General features: G+C 43.1%; 1 protein-coding gene across 2 annotated transcripts in view; it reads left to right on the top strand.

The window, feature by feature from the left end:
* Positions 1-21611, top strand: part of ZFYVE16 (zinc finger FYVE-type containing 16) — a 68049-nt gene that overhangs the window by 10557 nt on the left and 35881 nt on the right. Inside the window, exons 4-5 of one of the 2 annotated variants that reach the window (XM_068248035.1) lie at positions 9899-9995; positions 12868-12975. In XM_068248035.1, coding sequence (XP_068104136.1) covers positions 9899-9995; positions 12868-12975 — 205 coding nt within the window. The remainder of the gene's footprint in view (positions 1-9898; positions 9996-12867; positions 12976-21611) is intronic. The other variant, XM_068248042.1, reaches the window with a different exon arrangement.

The raw sequence follows: 21611 nt of genomic DNA, 5'->3' as shown, positions 1-21611 counted from the left end.
ACTGTAATTTGATCTCTGAGCTTTTTTAGCTGGCTGCCTCGGCAAAGCAGCTAATTTGTAAACATGTTGGTAACCCTACGTCTGCATCCATGAGAGCAGGAAGTAGACACACTGCAGATTTATTGTTCAACTCTAACAAAGAAATGCTTTTTCTTTATAGGTTATGCTGTTGCTTATCTTTTAGGGCAGAGGGGAAGTTCTGAGTTTTTAGGTCCGCTTTAATGGAACATTGAACCAAAAAACATTTTTTTTTTTTTTTTTTTTTTTTAAATAACATTGCACCATTCTCTAATATTTGCAGTTTACACACTACACCCAGCATTCTAAATAATTTCACAGAGCAGGCTACTGACCTTTTTGAACTTTCCTCTGCAGAAAAAACTAAATACAGTGACTGACAGTTGCGATTAAGCTTCAGAAGATAGAGCTCTCTGCAACTTTGAAAGTCTAAGAGATCAGTGAAGCTCTTTTGCATAGCTAACAACTGGCGTTCTTAAGGGCCCGTTTCCACTAGGGCGGTTTCGGCGGCGATTCTGCAGAGTTGATGATTGCACATGATTCGCATGGGGAAACTCTGCCATAGGGGATGACGGGGGCAGCGGCGGAATCGCTTGCGGGAGCGATTCGGCCGGAACAATATTAGACTCATATCTCTGCTGCTAATGTTTTATTTCTTAGCTGTACTATACATACAAATCATTATATCTTAAGGTAATTTTCACTTCAGATTCCCTTTAAAGGAAAAGCAGTAACAAGGAAAAGTATAGGGGTTTTCTTGTAAGAGAAACAGAATGAGTTTTATTTGCCAAGTATGACTTGGTCGTACCTGGAATTGGTTTTAGCATATACAGGGAGCAGACACGACTTAAAAGAATACTGCAGGGAGGTCGGGGGGAAATGAGTTGGTTACCTGGGGCTTCTAATGGCCCCCCCCCTCCCCCGCAGACATCCTGTGCCCGTGAAGCCACTCATCGATGCTCCGGCCCCGCCTCCAGTTCACTTCTGGAATTTCAGAGTTTAAAGTCTGAAAACCACTGCGCCTGCGTTGCCGTGTCCTCGCTCCCCACTGACGTCACCCAGGAGTGTATAGCACAAGCCCAGTATGGTCTGTGCCTGCGCAGCATGCTCCTGGTGACATCAGCAGGAGCGAGGACATGGCAACGCAGGCGCAGTGTTTTTCAGACTTTAAAGTGGCTGCCCGGGCACAGGATGTCTGCGGGGGACCATTAGAAGCACCCGGGTAAGTTCAACTCATTGACACACACACCACCCACACCACCCACACACCCCACACACACTATTCCTTTAAAGTAGGAATTATACATGACAAGGTAGGAAGTAAGACGTTACTCAATAGCCAAAATAAAGTATCATAACAGGAATACCAGAAACCAGTGACGAGCAGAAAAAGCCTACGGGAGAAAAGAAGGGGGAGGTGATCGCTGGAGGGATTGGGCATGGAGTGAGTTCAAAATTCAGGTCAGAGGGGAAAATAGTGTTCCTGTGCCTTGAGGTCTTGGTGGAGATGGTCAGAGACAGAGAAGGAAAGCAAGAGAATGCTATGTGCACTGCTATGGTCCAGCACATTAAAGTACCACATCACTGAGGAGGCCATTTCTAAATCCGGTAACAGCTGATTCTCCAGCTGTTTGGTGGTAAACCTCACCATTTTGCACACAATATTTATAAAAGGGCAGTGAAGGTGTAAATATCACCTTTTTTCCTTCTATTTTCCACTCTCCATTTTTAATGATTGTCAATCCATTCTTTAAAATATCTGTCTTTAGAAAAGGGTAAGCAGATCTGTTTACCATCTAAAATCCCCTTTTCACCACTTTGATAGCAGAAAACGCCATAGTAAAAATGAAGGCCAGAGGAGGGAATTCCCACACCTGATCTCCACACTTGGCATTTCTGTCCAGGTTTTGGTCAAGTCAATAGGGCTTTTGTTCATCACTCTCACACAGCTCCTTCATCACTTTTGTAATCTTCAATTAACCTCAGTAGAGCTGCTTCTCTCCACTTCAAGGCTGTTTCCACTGTAGCGTGACATTTTCACATCCCAAAAAATCTTATAAGATTTTTCTGATTGGTGAAAATTCGCTTGTAAATTTAAATGCGTGTTTTTTTGTTTTTTTTTTTGTTTTTTTTTTTTATGTGAATTTTCGTATGCGAAAATTTGAAATAGTCAAATATAACTATCTGCCTAATAACAACTTAGTCATGATTGCTGACAACTTCCTTTTAACCATAGTTTTATGCAAACACAACAATTCACATTGCTATGCGTTGCCTATGCAAAGCATTGTATGCGAATCGTACGTGATGTCCGAAAAACATGATACAGGATCTCAGAAATTTTTTACACGCATATGAAAATTTGCATTGGATGGAAACGGCCCAATTCATTACCATTAGTAACCAAATCAATGCAAATTTTCTGAGAGAAAAATCTGACACGAAACGCAAAATTGGACACCTAGCCTAAAGAGGAACTTTAACCAGGGATTGAACTTCATTCCAATCAGTAGCTGATACCTTCTTTCCCACAAGAAATACTTATGGTAACTGATGTTGTGGTTAAAAACCTCCCACAGTATGTCAGGGTCATGACCCTGTCTGTTTGCAGTTTATGAACCTTGTTGCATTGTGGGTAATACTTTTTCTAACTGCCAATCAGCATCTCCCTCTGTGTGCGTAGAACTCTCAGTATATGAATATTCTATACAGATCACCTTGCAGAACTAATGATGCCACCACCAGTGATACATTTAAGATTGTAAATCAGGGAGAGGAAAGATTTTACGATGGGCAAACACTGACTAAATCTATAAATAAATATTGTAAATAATAAGCAATGTTGTTTTCACTACAGTTTGCCTTCAAGGCCATAGCTGTGTGACCATTGTTTATTCCAAAAGTGCAGGTTTGGGGCAGCGAAGGGAGCAGGAACCTTTGGATCACCACGTTTTTAAAGTCAAGATCCACAGCAAATATGACAAATGCGTGTTTGAGAAAAATGCCCGTGCTCCACTGAAGTAAACAGTGTTTTCCAGGGCTGTGGAGTCGGTACAAAAATCATCCGACTCTGGCTCCTCAGTTTATGAAGCCTCCGACTCCAAGCACCCAAAATTGCTCTGACTCCACAGCCCTGGACTGTATTCTACTTTGCCAAATAGCGTTTTACATTTTCAGTCTAATTGGCAGAATCTGCTTTATAAATAATGATCTCTTTGACCATATATATCAAAAATGCCTCTGTTTAGTCTAACACACTTTTAGGGTCCTTTCACACTATGGCCCAAATTTTATTCATTTTTTTTCTCTTTAGATTTCTCCAAGTTGATATTTTCACACCTTGTCAATAAAATGCCTTTTGACCCCCCAGTAAGCAGGAAAATACACACAATCATTTTGATAGTACTTTTTCTACTGGTACTTTTTTTAAACTGTGAAATGCTGAAAAGGTATTGTAAATAGAACATTTAAAAATTATCACCCAGGAGAAAAAGTGATTTGCATATGGGCCTAGATCTGTTAAGGTTCAGCGGACCATAGCATCACCTCACAGTGCAGATGCCGAGCCTGAGTCCGCTAATGCAGTTGTGCCCCTTCTGTCTGCTTTTCAGCATCTGTAACATTGATGTATTGCTGAAAAGCGGATGCAAATGCGTTAGTCGGCTCAGCCTCACAGGAATATGATTGCAGACTTATCACATTGATTACGGTGCAGCAAGTTCCGTCTGGCTGGCGCTCTGCGTGCAGTGCATTTTACAGGGTAATGTGTTTGTTTACAGGGGCAGTGAGACATACTTTCATTGTACTGTAGGCCTCCACTGTCTGGTGGTTCCACACCGGAACGCAGGATGTGACTTTCTGGATATCTTGCAATGAGATTGACACAATCCTGATGCGATTTTAAGTAAGTTTGTAGTGTGAAAAGAAGCCTTAAAGAGAACCCGAGGTGGGTTCTAATAATCCTAATAGCACACAGAGGCTGGGTCTGCATATAATGCCCAGCCTCTGTATGCATTTAGGATTATTAGACACCACCTCGGGTTCTCTTTAATATACTGGTAATGTGAGCTGTGTCCAGCTTTCATTGTATACAGTTGCTGTAGGAATATCTGAATGACCGCACTCCTTACCACCAGACTTCTGCTGTGTGGCATATTTCCCTCCCCCATCTGTTTCCTTCGTGGATGTCCCCCTTCCAATTTGAGAAGGTGTAGGCAAACTCTGCTGTGTTCACAAAAGGTTGCTTGCTCATATTCAAACAAAATGAGATTAGTCTAGAATGCATTTATCTGACCTGGTCAGCTATGGAAAGAGTAATTGAGGTCAGAGACTGTAATTTGCAACCCGTGACTCTCTTTTTTTAATTTTTTTTTTTTTTTTTTTTTTTTTTTTTCCAGAGAATAATTTAAGGATGTCATTAAAACAATTGCATTTCAAAATGAGCCTTTTTATTTCGCCCTGGAAGCGCAGAGAACTGTAGAGGCCCTTTTCTGTGATGGGAGTTATCCCCTTTGATCTATCAAGTCACATCACAAATGAAAACTGAAGATTTCAGTGTGCCAAAGTGGACCTGAACTCAGAATGTCCTCTCTGCTCTAAAAGATACAAAACTGCATAAAAACCTTTATAGTGTACCAGAGATGACTAAATATAAGTGTTATACATACCTGGGGCTTCCTGCATCCCATTTGCACGGATTGCTCCCACGCCACCATGCTCAGCCTTCTCCTGCTCCGGTACCGAGTCCCGTTACTTCCTCCAGTCGTGACCAGTCTGACGCAAGTGAAGTGCTCTATTTACGTATCTCTTCAGCTACCGCCAGAGAGATCTGTAGATGGCGCACTTCTCCTGCGTCAGACTGGCCTCCACTGGAGGAAGTTGTAGGAGATGGTACCGGAGAAGGCTGAGGATGGCGGCGTGAGAGCAATCCATGCGGATGGAACGGAGGAAGCCCCGGGTATGTATAACACTTTTCTATTTAGTCAACTCTGATTTCCTTTAAACAAAAGCATTTCTTTACTACTGATACAAATCTGTGACTCTGCACTGTTTCTACTTCCTGATTTATGGCAATAGACATATTGCTAACATCCTGCACTTTGATATGAGCTTATCTGCCATCTCTGCCGTGGCTGTCATGTGACACGGGAGAGATCTAATTACAACTTGGGATTAGACACAAATGAGGGGGAATTAAACAGGCTAAACTCTGTAAATACATGCAGGGTACATTTCTCTGTTTTCCTTCTGTCCTATGCAAGAGTTCAGGTCCACTTTCATCAGGATTGACAGCCCATAGCCGAGCGCTAATCTGTACAGGGGCAGAAATCACAACACATTTGGAAGCTCTTTTAACTACATAAATCCATATGGAGGCCTGAAAACTGAGAAATCCTTTATTTGCCATTCTGCTTCCATACTTGACCACTTCAAGTAGCACTTCTCCTTAGTAACCTTCCACTTGTGATTGCCTGCGTTTACAGTTCATTCCAAAGTCCTCTCGGTAGCATTATTTCTGTTACAGGAAAGCTACAGCGCACACTTCAAAAGAGTAGTCAGCTACATAATTCAGTCAGGCCTGACTAGTTATTGGGTGTATTACCCTTTAATCATTCTCTGTAACACATAATTAAAGTGAAGGGCAGCAGTTCTCAACTCCTTCAGGCCCAGAGCTGGTTTTCTCTTCCAGAGCTGAGTCAGTTTAATTGGTGATATGTTTTTTCAGTCCATATCACATCCGTGTAAATTGCAGATTAACATTAGCAGAAGTACCTAAATGTGTGTTCACTTTCATAGGTGCGTTTTTTGATGAGCACCGTAAATTTAAAGAAAAAAAAATATTAGCATCTTACTCTTTGGATTGCGTAAGTTTGCCAGGCAGTGCATTGTGTTAGGATAGCATTTGTAATGCAAACTGTTTGTTTTTATATGCCCATTGTTTTTAATATTCCCAATAGAGAGTGGCTTGTCAACTTTCCAACCTGGTCCATTAGATTTGGACACAAATTGACAGCTCGAGAGGCAATAGAATGTCTGGGGCCTATTTATAGAACAGCAATTGATTGAAGCTGTGCAAGTTGCCCCTCATGACAGCACATCGCAAAAAGAAAAAAAAATCCACTTTATGTATTTTCACTGCTGAAACGAACAGCAATTTGTGTCTGTTGCCAGCTATGTCGGAAATGTCATATTACCTGTGAGTGCGGGACAGTATACTGCTACTGTAGTTGGCAACTGGGGGTTGATTGAAGGTAAGTACCCTGAGTGGGAGGGGTTTGTTGCCATCACTATCAATCAGAGCTTCTGTGTGGATCAGGAAGTTCAAATAACATTCACTACTTTTAAAGTAACTGAAGTGGAAATGATTTTACAATATATTTATAGATTATTTAATCAGTGTTTGACCATTGTTAAATCTTTCCTCTCTCTGATTTACATTGTGAAATTTATCACTGGGTGTGATATCTTTAGTGTTGCCAGCTGATCTGTACGGAATATCCATTACTGAGCGTTCTATGCATAGAGGAAGATATTACTTGCTGGGCAGTCGAAAAAAGCTGTTCTTTCCCACAATGCAATGAGGTTCACAGACCGCAAACTATCAAACATGACATTGGCCTCTGTCCATTGATGCTGTTAGCATTATCAGGAGCTGAACAGCATAATTGTGCTTGGACATGGCTGCAATCTGTGTAGTCTTAAAGGGAACAGGAAGTGAGAGGGATATGGAGGCTGCCATATTTATTTCCGTTTAAATAATGCCAGTTGCTTAGTTGTCCTGCTGAACCTCTGCGTTTAATGCCTGGTACACACCATGCTATGTCTTGTCAAATTAGACTGGTCAAAACTATTTCCGACAGGACAAGGGTTTTTTTTTTTTTTTTTTTTTTTTTTTTATATTTGTATAGAAGTGATCAGAACAACGATCGGAACTCAGATCGGACCTGTCAAATAATCGATTCGACTTGTCTGATGGGAAATTGCATGGTGTGTACCAGGTATAATACTTTAAGCCATCTACGCTGATCAAGCATACAGATCACATGATTCTGACAAGATTAGCTGCATGTTTGTTTCTGCTGTGATTCAGAAACTACTGCAGCCAAAGAGACAATCATGGCTTCCAGGAAGCAGTTATTGTGTAAAATGAAATACCTATGGCTGCCTCCATATTCCTCTCACTTCAGGTTGCCTTTAAAGGGGAACTGAAGAGAGAGGTATATGGAGGCTGTCATGTTTATTTCCTTTTAATCAATACCAGTTGCCTGGCAGCCCTGCTGGTCTATTTCTCTGCAGTAGTATCTGATTAAAACCAGAAACAAGCATGCAGCTAGTCTTGTCAGATCAGACTTATAAGTCTAAACCACTGAAACACCTGATCTGCTGCATGCTTGTTCAGGGGCTATGGCTAATAGTATTAGAGGCAGAGGATCAGCAGGCCTGCCAGGCAACTGGTATTGTCTAAAAGGAAATAAACATGACAGCCTCCATATACCTCTCTCTTCAGTTCCCCTTTAACTGCAGGTGGAGTGGCTCACCCAGCAGGTTGCTCCTGGATGCACAGTATAGAATTGAGGATGGTCAATGGCATACAAGTTTTCTTGTAATGCAAATTGAAGCTTGGAAATGGGCAAATGTAACAAAGCTGCACTGGTATTTGGTCTATTTTCAAAGAAATTTGCATAAAATCTGCCTCAACTTGGAATTGTTAGTATCTCATTGGCCATCTTTATACAGAATGCCTGTCTGCACTGCATCAGTGCTATAGATTCTATTGGGCAGGGAAAGATAGTGTCACACAAGCAGCAGACCTTGCTTTCCAGTGGGCCCGATATGTCTGTTTCCACAAATCACAATCTTGACCTGCACATTTTTAAGTGGATACATTGCCATTGGTTTCCAAGTGCAACAGACACCATTACACAAGTTGTATAATGTAGCTTTACCTTTTGGATATGTTGACACTCCAAAGTGTGACCCAAGCCTAAAGAATATTCGCTGCACCTTGAAAAATATAATTTTATATGGCGCTAGAGTATTCAATGGTGCACTATTGCAATGGCGTAGCTGTAGACAGACTGTTTAGTGTTACATGGTAGCAAAAAAAATTACAAAGGCGCAGTACAGGTGTCCATTAAATCTTCTGAACATCTGACCATCCAACTGGATTTGTTACCATTAATAGTGCTGATCGACTATTGGTCTCAGTATTCCCCAACACCCCCCCCCCCCCCCCCCCCCTTCGCTTCTCTGCATAACTCTGCTTACCGCATAGGAGGAGGTGAGCTGACAACAGCCGGGTGCTCACCAAAACTAGCCGGGTGGAGCGCCCTGCTAAAACAGCCTGGGGAGAACACTGGGTCTATTGATCTGAATTTTGGATCAATTCTATTCATGCAATCTGATCGCTGTTTATTTTCTTTTTTTTTCCTCTCCGCTGGTGGACCTGAATGATTGTTTCTGATCGAGCGCAGTGATCGCACAGGCAATCATTCAGTAAATCAGATCATTAATGCCCACCTTTGATCTTCCTGGTATGAAGTAGCAGGAGACATGAGGCAATACCATGATGCATTTGGAGGGACTGCCATGCCTATAGAAGATTGTAAGCCAAGGGAATCCTATATTTGAAAGAAATGGTTACTTTAAAACAGCTACAAATCATTTTTCTATAGAGGCTAATATTTGCTAAATGTATAACTGTCATGAATTTCCTTTAGCAAATGGGCAGGGGTAGCAGCTGAATTTTATAGAGTAGACTGTGTGTGCAGCAGGTTGATAACTGTGTGACTTAAAGTTGCTCTAGCTTTATCCTAAGGGCCTGTTTCCACTACACGCAGATTGGATGCAGAAAAACTGACTCCAATGAATGCCAATGGGCCTGTTTCCACTAAACACTATTTGCAGCGGTTGTAATTTCGATTAATCGCAAATGCGCTGCATGCAGCGTTTTGGGGGAGATTGCGTAGTGATTCTTGTCCTATTGAATGGGGAACACAATCGCAAATCTCGCTGAATCACAAGATTTTGCCCGCAAATTACGATCGCGGAGCCGGACGCTATCACAGGCAAAGCGCTGAGTCTGAACTGGGCCTAAGGCCTCTTTCAAATGAGCAGCTGCTTTCTAGTACGGGCCAGGAGCCTGTTAGTGCTTGGTGCATGTGCTGGACAAGCCCCCCCCCCCCCCCCTCCCCAATATAGTCACATCTAAGTGCAACTGCAGCAGTGCTCAGAAGTGACACGTTGCCATGCTCTGTCACTGGGTAACACCACAGTGTGTCCATGCTGATACACGTATAGTTACAAACACTGCTATTCGGCTGAATTTTAACCAGGGCTGTGGAGTCGGAGCCATTTTGGGTACTCTGAGACAGTGGTTTCATAAGCCGTTACACACTGAAAGCGTGCAGGAGAACGGCTCCTGCACGGGTTGCGGCGTGTCGTCGGGAAACTCCGCTGTGACGCTGAGTAGCGGCGGTAGTAGTTAATTAACCCGAAGGGGAAACGGCGATTCCCAAAGATAAAATGCGCCGGGACGCGTTGTACCGCAACGTATCGAAACGCAGCGTCGGGTGTGAAAGGTAAAAGGAGTCTATGGACTTTCCTTTTACCTTTGTTAACGCAAACTATAGACTTTGCGTTAAAACGCGGAAAATGGGCTCTGGTGTGAAAGAGCCCTAAACTGAGGAGTCGGATGATTTTTGTACCGACTCTGCGGCCCTGATTTTAACTGCACCCGGTTGGCGCTCATGGATGACAGGCAGGACACTGAACTGCTCAGCAAGTGTGCAGTTCAGCTGTCCATCTGAAAGAGGCCTTAGCGTAGTATTGCTTTGTCCACTAAGCAGAATTTTCTTATTCTGGTTTTATTTCTTTATAGGTATTCTGTGCGGTCTGCTGCAATCAAAAGTGCAAACTGCAGTATCTGGAAAAAGAAGCAAGAGTCTGTGTGATTTGCTTCAGCTACATCACAAGAGGTTGGTGGCTAGGAATGCTCGGTTCTTAGTGCATGCATCTCCTACAGCTGCTTCACTCTGCTAGCTTGGCAGTGCTTAGCTGTTGTGTTTCCTAATATTCCAACTCTTGATTTCATTAACTCTTTCTGTTTACCTGGCTCATTGACTTCATTAATTGTCTAGCCTTTCCAGCACCATGTGTAGAATATGTCCAGACTGAGCATACAAAATGGCAGAATTATGGTTTATCATGAGTCGGCTCAGTGATTACTTGAAATATTATAATTATTTGAACACAATGTTAAATATTTTAAAGCCCTTGGTAAAGGTAAGTAGGAGACCCGTACAATCTCCATATTGGATGAAGCAAGAGAAACTCCCTCTGGAAAACCCCGATGCTTTATCTAGTGATCTGTGTGCTAGTAGAGAGCAGCCAGGACAGTGGACGTTGCTTCCCCAGCACAGAGCTGTCCCCTGCTCTCACACAACTCCTCCCTCCTGTGGAGTACAGCGTAGAGGTGGACAGTGTCAGCTCTGCAGGGAAGACTGATGGTGCGCCTTTCCACCTCTCCCTGACTGGATCAGTTGGGTAATCATTGGATGGGGGGAGGAGTTTCAACTGCTCATCTTTGCTGTTCTCCCAGGAAAGCGACATCTTACATTGGCAAAGGATGGCAGCATTGCAAAGCCAGCCAGGTAATAAAGCCAAAAAATATAAAATAGTTTGTGAAGGGAAAATTTTCTGCTGGATGCAAAACACATAAAAATGATTCAAGCCTGAACACAGGTTTTAAAGGGAATTTGAAATGAGATGTATATGGAAGCTGCCATATGTATTACTTTTTAAAGGGAAGCGTAACCGCTTCCAGACGATGCTAACTGAAATCTATGCCCTGTTTGGGACCGGTTATCCCTGCCAAGGCGTAGATTTCAATTAGTGCACTGCTCTCCCGTTGCTGCAGCCCCACTCGCTCTGGTGTCGCCAGTGGTGGGCTCATGAGTCCAAAAGGACTCGAATTCGTGATTTTTAAATGAGGCTTAATTGCCTCAGGTGTGTGGCTGGGGGAGAGGGGGTTACTTACCCATAAGTCCGCTGTCTTCTACGCGTTTCAAACTTCTTGTACGCATCCTATTGGGCGCATTACAAGACTCACTACTGCGCACTTCCTCCTTCCGGCTTGAAGGAGGAAGTATGTGGTAGTGAGTCTTGCAATTAAGCCTAATTTAAATCACGAATTGACTCGTGAGCCCATGCCTGGCTGTCGCTAAGACAACAGACCTCTGAGAAAATCTTCTGCCAATATAAAATCTCTAATGAACAGTATAAATACTAGCCGCTATGTACTTAAGGACCTTGCTAGAGATAGTAGTGTAACAGGGACATCATATGAATGTCAAACTTTTTCTTGTCAAACTAATAACTGGCAAGTGCCTCACCTCCCAATTGTGACTAAGGCTGTAAGCTGCATGATTAACCATCTGGGTTCAGTAATTGAGCCCAGTATGGAAAATAAGGACCTGGGTCTGTGATGATAAAGGGTTAATAAAGTGCTAAGAGTTATCATACAGAGCCCCAATGGGTAGATGGTGTGCAAAATAGTATAATAAAAGGTTCAGATATGCGAATGAACAATTCAATATGAAGTGCATGTGATGAACACATATAAGAGCAGGCAATGCAAACAAATTGCATACATATGCCAGAGCAGGGTCCTCAATGTGAATAGATAAGTGGCAGCTAAGTAGTAAGGGCAGAGGCAGGCACACCAGACGCTAGAGTGGTGGTGCAGCCTGTCATTGCCAGGATTTCTGTTTCCTCTATTAAGAATGATTGCACTAGTGCAGCTGCTAGTTTATACTATACGATGCTGTACAAAGTCATGCAAATGTTGCTTGGATACCACTTCCGTCATGGCTCTCCTGCCAGCATCACTGAGGTAAAGAATAAGCAGGTCTGATTAATACTTGTCAATATTCCAATTTGTAAATTCCTTGACTTTAATATATTTTCATTAACCACTTAAGTACCAGCGGTCTCTGCCCCCTTAAAGACCAGAGACTGCTGGTACCAGAAACTGCCAAATCGCAGCACATCCCCCGCCGCTACCGCCGTCCACACAGCACACCAAGACCACCCACTGTGAGCTGGTCAGGAGTCTTTCATTGGCTTCTGACCCTGTCCATCAATGTAAGCCAATGGGAATTGCTTACATTGATGACTAGGTCAGGAGCCAATGAAATCCGCTCCTGACTGGCTCACAGGGCTCTGCTGTCAGAGACGGCAGGGCGGGTGAGCTGTGGCGGGGAGACAGCGCCAAGATCAGCGGGAGCAACAAAAGCATTGAATGCGCGGTGGTGATATGAAATCTATGCCCTGGTAGGTATTAAAGCATCAAAACAGGCTGTAGATTTCAATCGCCACCGTCTGGAAGTGGTTATTGTATGTTTTTATCAAATCTAAGGTCTAATCTATTAAAAAATATCTTAAGTCTTAACACTATATTTTTTTTTAATGTGAGTTTTGTCTGGCGTCCACTTTCTTTATTGGCAGGGGGTGGAAATAATACATTTTTCTTGTTTCCTAAATTTTCTGATCACCAGTAAATGCGCTTTGATTGCTTTGGAAGTTCATGAGCCAGTCTGCGAGGAAAAGGTGTCACCTCTTGCCATTATTCACAAATCCTTCTGTCTGTGTTCTCTGTTCTGGATCTTCTGTCCCGACTCCGTGGCTTCTGTGTTCTGTTCTGCATCTTCTGTCCTGACTCCGTGGCTTCTGTGTCATCTTGGGTGATGTTGTGTTCTGTCTTGGTGACTCTTTTTTGTGCACATTGTCTGTAGCAGCCAACTAGTGATTCCCGATCATTTTGTTTTCTGTTTTGTTTCCTTCCTTTAGTGCAGGCTTATAAGAGGATGATGAGCCCAACTGCTCCTAGTCCAAACCCCAATGTCCCCTCTGAATACTGTTCTACCATTCCTCCTTTGGTGCAGGCTCAGGCAGCAGGTACACTTAACTCTCCTCCGCCTACTGTTTTGGTGCCAGGCTCAGTACTTAAAAAGAAACTCCAGTGAAAATAATGTAATAAAAAAAAAGTGCTTCATTTTTACAATAATTATGTATAAATGATTTAGTCAGTGTTTGCACATTGTAAAATCTTTTAAATCCCTGATTTATTACATGGTGACATTTTTACTGTTGGCAGGTGATGTAGCTGCTGCATGCTTTTTTGGCAGTTAGATACAGCTGTAAACAGCTATTTCCCACAATGCAACTAGGTTCACAGACAGGAGACTGCCAGGAGTACCACGGTCCTCAGTTTCTTGTGGGAGGGTTTCACCACAATATCAGTCATACAGCGCCCCCCTGATGGTCTGTTTGTGAAAAGGAATAGATTTCTCATGTAAAGGGGGGTATCCGCTACTGATTGGGATAAAGTTCAATTCTTGGTCGGAGTTTCTCTTTAAGCAGCCAGGAGCTGAAGGTAAATCTTGACATACAAGTAGTTAGAACATGCTGGTTTATGCTACATTTGTAACTACTCTAGTAAGAATAGACCTTCTCTTATATCTGGCAGACCATGGAAGAGCAGAGAATGCAGTCCAGTGGCATACTCATTGTCTGGGCTCTGATAAACTGGGCACCCATACATTTTGGCACCAAGTACCTAGCCATCCCTGACCTCAAAGCATGCCTGTGCCTAACCATAAGCCTTTTGCATTAAATACTTTTAATACCTTCTTTACTGCTATAAACCTTATGCAGTATCTAACCTTAACCTTTTCCCTGTCTAACCTAACATTATACCCCCCTACCTTTCATTTATGCCAAACTTTTTAACCTGTCTCCTGATGTATTGTTAACACTAGCCTAACCTGATACTTTTCTCCAGGTAACAATCCTGATCTTTGACACTGTAAGACCCTGACACTAACACCCTTGTCTTATTCCTAACTTCCAGCGACCATTTTCAGTGCATGCCTTTCAACACCAGGACTGCCAAAAATAGAAGCATCGGGCACACAGTTTACTGGGCGCCATGATACCTGTTTGTTGCACTGTTTCTCATTTCTCATAAAATAAGACCTGTGTAATTTTGTTTGAGGGATTTTAGCATATACGCGAAGTGGTAGTCTCATGGTTGTTGTAACACGTACTTTAAATGGAATGTGTTGCACAGTTACAGTGCTGAGCTTAAGTTAACAATAACAATAATATTTATATAGCGCTTTTCTCCCTGGGGACTCAAAGCGCTGTGACCCTGCATTATGCAGTCTCAAAGGCTAGGGAAAAGAGGTGAGTTTTTAGCCTTTTTTTTTTTTTTTTTTTTTTTTTTTTTTTTTTTTTTTTTTTTTTTTTAAAGCTGTCCAGAGAGGGAGCCTCTCGTACTGATTGTGGAAGTGAGTTCCATAGAGTTAAGTCCATCCTTCAGACTTTGCCATTCTGGACTTCAAGGGCACCTGAAGTGAGAGGGTTATGGATGCTGCCATATTAATTTCCTTTTAAACAATGAAAGTTGTCCTGCCGATCCTCTGCCTATAATACTTTTAGCCATAGACCCTGAAAATATATGTATATCTGGTGTTGTACTTAAAGGGTCACTTAAGGCTAGCTAAAGAAATGAGTTTTACTCACCTGGGGTTTCCACCAGCCTCCTGCAACTGTCCGGTGCCCACACAGTCTCACTTGGATCCTCCTGTCCCCGCCGGCAGCTGCTTCCGTTTTTTCGGCGACAGGCCTGGGAACGTCTGTGATTCTTCACGGTCCTGGCCGCAATACCGCCCTCTATACTGCTATTGCGGCCAGGAACGCAAAGAATCACTTGCGTTCCCAGGCTTGTCGGCGCCTGTTGCCAAACACTGAAGTAGCTACCGGCGGGGACAGGAGGATCCGAGTGAGACTGCGTGGGCACCGGACAGCTGCAGGAGGCTGGAGGAAGCCCCAGGTGAGTACAACTTTTTTTTTTTTAGCTAGCCTTAAGTGACCCTTTAAGTCTGACTTGATTAGCTGCATGCACGTTTCAGGCCTGTGATCCAGAAACTACTGTTGCATGGCAGATAAGCAACTGGTATTGTTTAAAAGGAAGTAAATATAGCAGTCTCCATAGTTTTCTCACTTTAGGTGTCCTTTAGGACTTGTTCATACTGCAAGAGTTTTTTTTTTTTTTTTTTTTTTTTTTTTTTTTTCTAAGGGCCCTTTCACACCGGAGGGATTTTTCGGCGTTTTAACGCCACGGCCGAAGTTGGCGTTTTGCTAGGTAAAAAAGTCCATAGACTTTCATTTTACCTTTCACATCTAACTCGGCGTTTTGGAGCGTTGCGTTTCAACGCTCCCAGGAGCTTTTTCAGGGCTGTTTACAGCCGAAGTTGGCTGTTGGCGTTTCAATGATAGTCAATGGAAAACGCCAACTTCAGCGTTTTCAAAGCATTTTCAAAGCGTTTTACAGCTAACTTGTTCACTTATTTTTATAGTAGAAAAAAAAAGGACGTTTTCATATGAGCTGTAAAACTCTTTGAAAACGCTATGTATTGGCGTTAAGCAAAAGGCTGACTTTCAGCCTTTTCTACCGCAGCCTCTAGTGTGAAAGAGCCCTAAGCGCTTGTGATTTGAAAAGCCCTTGCTAATGTAATGCTAGGTGCATGTTTCCCTTGAGCGATGTGATTTTATAAAAATCACCCAAAGCATTGCATTAGCAAAAGCTTTTCAAATCACTAGCGCTAAAAAAAAAAGCTCTTGTGGTGTGAACAAGCACTTAAGCCTCACATAGGCATATGGGTACTGTCAACTGAAGGAATGAGTGTGCTGGATCATAGGGTGATGATTGAGGTGGGGGGGGGTGTGGCAATCTTGCACACGCTCAAACACTCCAACCCTCCCTTAACAGGCGCTTTCGATGAGTTTACTACAGCATATGTACTCAGTCTTAAGCCTCTCATGCAAGTTTGAGGTCTGTCTCCCGCTGGGGTCAGGACTTCATCACTTGGAAGACAGTTCGGAGCCTAGTGTTGTAAACAAGTCTGTGGAGTCGGGAGCTAGATGTAAACAAAAAATGCTCCAATTCCTAATAAATTTAAACTGTAATTGAAATAGAAAATCTGATTTATTATAATTTTATTTTTATTTTTTTTCTTTTCAAATTCCCGTTGCTCATGAAATTCATTTTTGACATTTTATAACATTTTTGGAGTTGGTGACTGCAAACTGGTTCAGATCCTGCATGAAGAATGTGTATTAAAAGAAGAATCTCCTCATTCTCCTGCAGAGTACCTGCACATCACTCTTACATGTAGCCACAGTACACTGCCAAGGGCCTGATAGATGTTCTTTGTTCCAGTCTGCACCCTCTACAAGTACTCTTAACAAGGACTGGTTTTGATTTGTATTTAACTACTCTACAGCAATATCTATGTTTAAAGTACACTAATGCTTAAAAGTTAAAATGCCCCAACACATTGTCTGTTTAATAAGATTCACTGGAAGCCCGTATCAGTTGGGTTACCATCTATATTAACCACAGAAGGATGCACTCCACAGGCTTGAACATACGTTCACTTTACTGCATGTCAATACACTACATGTTACGGGCTTCACCAGTTGTAGCTCTGTCCCCTTGCAAAAAATGGGCCTGCCCTTCTCTATATCTGATCTCTGACAAGGGTCTTTTTCTGCAAGGTGACCTGGCTACATGCTAGAACCCAGATATGGGGCTCCAGTGAATCTTATACAGCCAATGAATTCACATTGGCAATGACAGGCTAGGATGGCCAACAGGTTAGTGTGTCAGCTTTCTGGCCAGGATCTTTGTTTCCAAAAGCTGATGCTATCTTAATATAGCTTTAAACTTCCTAAGCTTTTGCAGTAATGTAATACATTTTATGTTAAATACTTAAAAATCAAAAAGATTGGGAAATGCAAATTAAAGGAGTCAGACTCGGCGTTATCCCTGGCCTACACTTGGATGAGATGATCCAGTAGTATAGACATCTCGCGGCCGTACAGGTTAGCATCTCTGCAGAGCCATTCCCGACCAGCAGCCTCTGCCAAGAACCATCTAGTGTGTGTGTATCATGCTTAAAGTGTATCCGAGGCTGTATTAAAAAAAAAAAAAATCTTAACCCCAGCGTTAGTGTGCACGAACCCCTGAAACCTATCCGACAAAAGCTGACCACAAGAAGCCCCGCCTGAGGGAAGCTCCTCCCATGCTCTCACACACACACACACACACACACACACACACACACACACACACACACACACACACACACACACACACACACACACACACACACACACACACACACACACACACACACACACACCCCGTTTCCTCCCTCTCTGCCACAGATTTAGCCACCCACTTCACCAACAAAATAGTCTCCATCCGTCAGGAAATATCGAATCTTCAACTCCTCCTCCACCCTATCCTCCCCTCACCTCCTTCACTCCTACTACCACTGAGGAAGTCAACCACCTACTGTAGACTTCCCATACCACTACCCCCCCCCCCCCTTGACCCCATCCCTTCTGATTTACTTCAGCCTCACTTCACGGATCTGGCCCATCCTCACTACCCTGTTTAACCTCTCCCTATCCACAGGCACTTTCCCCTCAGACTTCAAGCAGGCCACAGTATTGCCCCTGCTCAAGAAACCCTCCCTCGACCCCTCGCTACCCTCCAACTACCGCCCTATCTCCCTCCTCCTCATTGCCTCAAAACTCCTTGAGCGTCTGGTTCACAAACGGCTGACCCAGTACCTCAATGCCAACTCACTGCTAGACCCACTGCAATCTGGATTTCGGTCTGCCCACTCAACCGAAACTGCTCTCACCAAAGTGGTCAATGACCTTGCCTTTGCTAAAGCTGAAGGTAAATACTCCATTCTCCTCCTTTACCTTTCAGCAGCTTTTGACACAGTAGATCATCCCCTACTACTCCTCCAGTCCATGGGCATTCACGATCTCGCCCTGACCTGGTTTTCATCCTACCTCTCCAACCGCTCCTTCACGACCTCCTTCAATGAGTCCTCGTACACCCCCAACCACCTCTCAGTGGGAGTCCCCCAAGGCTCGGTTCTTGGCCCCCTACTGTTCTCCCTATACACATCCTCCATTGGCAAGGTTATCTCCTCCATGGGTTTTTAACTTTTGTCTGTATGCAGATGACACCCAAATCTACTTACACACCCCTGACACATCCACCACTACCATGGACAAGGTCTCCTCCTGCCTATCAGCCATCTCCTCAACCTAACTTGCCTAATCTCCATGCTCCATCCAGTGACTAAGCATTACCTTGTATTCATACTGTGCTGTGTGATCTGGTTTTCTTGTATTCCTGTATTGTCATATTGCTGTATGTCACCCCTAAATATTGTCTGTAACCTAAACTAATGTCCAGCGCTGCGTAATATGTTGGCGCTTTATAAATACAATAAATAATATGAAAAATGTGCACGTTATATTGTCCAATGTGCGCATTGCGTTATGCTCGCATTGTGACACAGGTGTTATGCAATGTAGCATGAACTTGCCCTATAATACGTGCACGTGTGTTGCTCACCCCCGCCCCCTTCTCTCTGTCCTTTCCCATGCTGTGCTTCAGGTGTATAAACAAACTTAATATATATGGAAGAAGTCCATCAAATGTCATTTTAAAGGTAATGTTGATCTCTGGGATCTTCATTTTTGCTTTAACCCTTTACAATCCTGCGTTAGACTATGTCCACCATTGTCCAACTTTGGAACTGAACAGGATAATGCCAAAGTCCCAAAAGGATAAATATGGCTGCCACTAGGAGTGACAATGTTGGATATAATCCAACATGACATCAGCTCCTTTAGGTCAAAGTGTTGGAGCAAGTCTGACACTTTTATCGCCAAGGGCCCCACGCTTTACCACTGGGCCACATAATATAAATATTATATAGGCACATTAGGGCTCCCCGATGCCTACAGAGCATCAGGCTACTTTGATCAGTGTCTGACCTTATCCAACACTTTGATCCTTTCTGGCACTGCTACAGTGTGCAAGCTGGTTCTAATTCCCCCACCCTATTGATGGGTTTCCTATTCTCACTTGTACAAAGGCAGAGACCTACCAATTGCCCATGTTCCCCACGCACAGCGGCCAAAAAAGTAAGGGCTGGTTCACAAATGCTTCAGAATTGTACTGTTTTCCGGACTATACAGAGCCGCATAAACGGACATAAAAATGGATATGATGTTATGGCATAGAATTATTTACACACATTTAAGTTCTGTAAATGGAACAAACCGTTCCGACCTGCAGTTTTTTCTGGACCTGAAACAAAATGCACTGGATACCATATGCTAACAGACACAGTGGCCATTCACACCTTAAATTTTTACAGGAAGTATTACCCAACTATTATAGCCATTGTTTTCTGGTTCGGTTTGTTTACCACCTGAGTACTGCTATAGTGGACCAGCAATGTTTGGGTTTTTAGTGTAAAGCTTTTGGCAGTCTGATTTCCATTCACCGTATACATTTAAAAGAACGCAAGGTCCTGTTTGTTGCAGGAAGTTAGTTTTTCCTATTTTCTGTCTGATTACCTTGTCTGTGCATTCCATGTTACTGCTGTTGGTTATTTTATGTGTGCTTGAACTGCAAGTAAAGTTTATACTGTATACATATGCATTCTGTGAATACTGCTGTTTAAAAATTAATCAAAAGCATACAGTAGGAAATAGTGTATTTAAGGCAGAGCTTCCAGCAGAGAACAGTAAATGGTACAGATGAACTGGTAACACTCCATAGCTTAAGAATATTTGACATAAATATTGGCGAATTTGTTTTTCACAATACAGTAAAGGTCCATGTCAAACCTACTGATGTTACCTGATCCTTCAGTGAGTTTGTGTCTGTGGCATGATCCTTTTTAAAGTGGACTTGAGCTCTTGCAAAGAACAGACTGAAAAGGGTTCATTCCACATAGAAATGCTTTAGAAATCCTCTGCACTGAGCTGTGTTTGTTTATTTAGTTACAGTTGAGTGTAATCCGTAGGCATAACTCACAGGCCTTGGTATTAGCTGTACAGGAAAAACAGATGCCTTAACCCTTCGTTTGTTCCATGAGAGTTCATTCAGTAAATTTTCAGGGCTTTCTTTTTTTTTTTTTTTTCGGGGAGGGGGGATTTCTGTGCATTGTCAAAACAAAGAAATTTATCTGCGCTACTATGCGCTGCAGATTCCATTCACTACAGAATCTGCGATTCCTGAAAATGCATGCAGCAGTGTGGTAGCGCTTCGCACTGCTGCGCAGCGCATATGATGGGAACGATAGGGCTGTCTATGCCCTTCTACCATTCTTGCGTGTCGCACACTATACGCGCTGCTAAAATGCGCACAGCACCGCACATAGCCTGAACGAGCCCTTAGAGTGGAGAGGAAGTTTGGAGCTCAGATCCACTTTTAACATCCTTATTTTGATTGCTGTGTTCTATACTCCTATGCCATGTTCTATACTTTTTGGATTTAGTAGCTTGTAGCAATGCCAATACAATGTGAAAGATTTTACATTTCCATAAATGGGCTGCAATTCTGATTAGGCTTAATTTAGTATTAAAAATTTAAGAGATCCGATGTATTCGGATCTATTCTCTCATATTTGTATTCATTATTTTCTAAAAATAGTTAATTCTGGAACGTTTACTTATCTCCTTACTATGGGTGGGACATTTCCTTTAGCTGTGAGGGCATTATTTTCTTATCCTACATCCTCACTATTTATCCATTGTTGCTCCTTAACTTGAGAACATTAGTGAGCCTAAGAAATCTTGTAAACCCAATCTGAAGTGATCGTTTTATTTTTTTTTTTCTTTTAAAGAGACTCTGTAACAATTTTCAGCCTTATTTCTTCAATCCTATAAGTTCCTATACATGTTCTAATGTGGTCTGTCTTACTGCAGCCTTTTCTAGTTGCACAGTGGCTGTATTATCTGTTATCTAATCTTCTTTCCTCTGACAGCTTTGTCGGGCTCAGGCAGGAATGTGCTACTCTGTGATAGGATAGAAGTTATACACACCCTCTCCAGGCCCCCTGCAGGCTCTGTATGAGTCACAGACTGAGCTCCTCTCAGCCTATCACGTGCCATGTCTTTTGTTTGTAAACACTGCCTAAAACTAGCAATTACAAGCCAGAATTGCAGCAGGGAGTGGCAGAAACCGCACAGAGGGGCCCAGGAGAACATAATGAATAGAATGGTATGCTTTTTATTGTAAGAATTTTAGAGTACAGATTCTCTTTAAGTGGAAAAGCCTTTACAGTCCCTGTTTGGGACAAATGTTAAAGGGAACCAGAGAGGACGAAGAAAAGGTTTTATACATACCTGGGGCTTCCTCCAGCCCCATACGCCTGGATCGCTCCCACGCCGCCGTCCTCCGGGTCCCGTCATTGCCGCCAGTCGGCCGGCGGATGCGGCCAATTCTCCGCATCACAGGGGGCTCCCTCCATACAGGTACCCGTGTGTCTGCTTACTGTGCAGCCGCATGCGTACGGGTATGGAGGGAGCCCCTGTGATGCGGACAATTGGCCGCGTCCGCCGGAAGTGACGGGCCTGGTACCGGCGGATCCAGGAAGTGGAGGATGGCGGCGTGGGAGCGATCCAGGCTTATGGGGCTG

Source organism: Hyperolius riggenbachi, chromosome 1 (assembly GCF_040937935.1).
Source record: "Hyperolius riggenbachi isolate aHypRig1 chromosome 1, aHypRig1.pri, whole genome shotgun sequence".
Classification (NCBI taxonomy): Eukaryota; Metazoa; Chordata; class Amphibia; order Anura; family Hyperoliidae; genus Hyperolius; species Hyperolius riggenbachi.
This window is presented reverse-complemented; position numbering and strand designations above follow the sequence as displayed.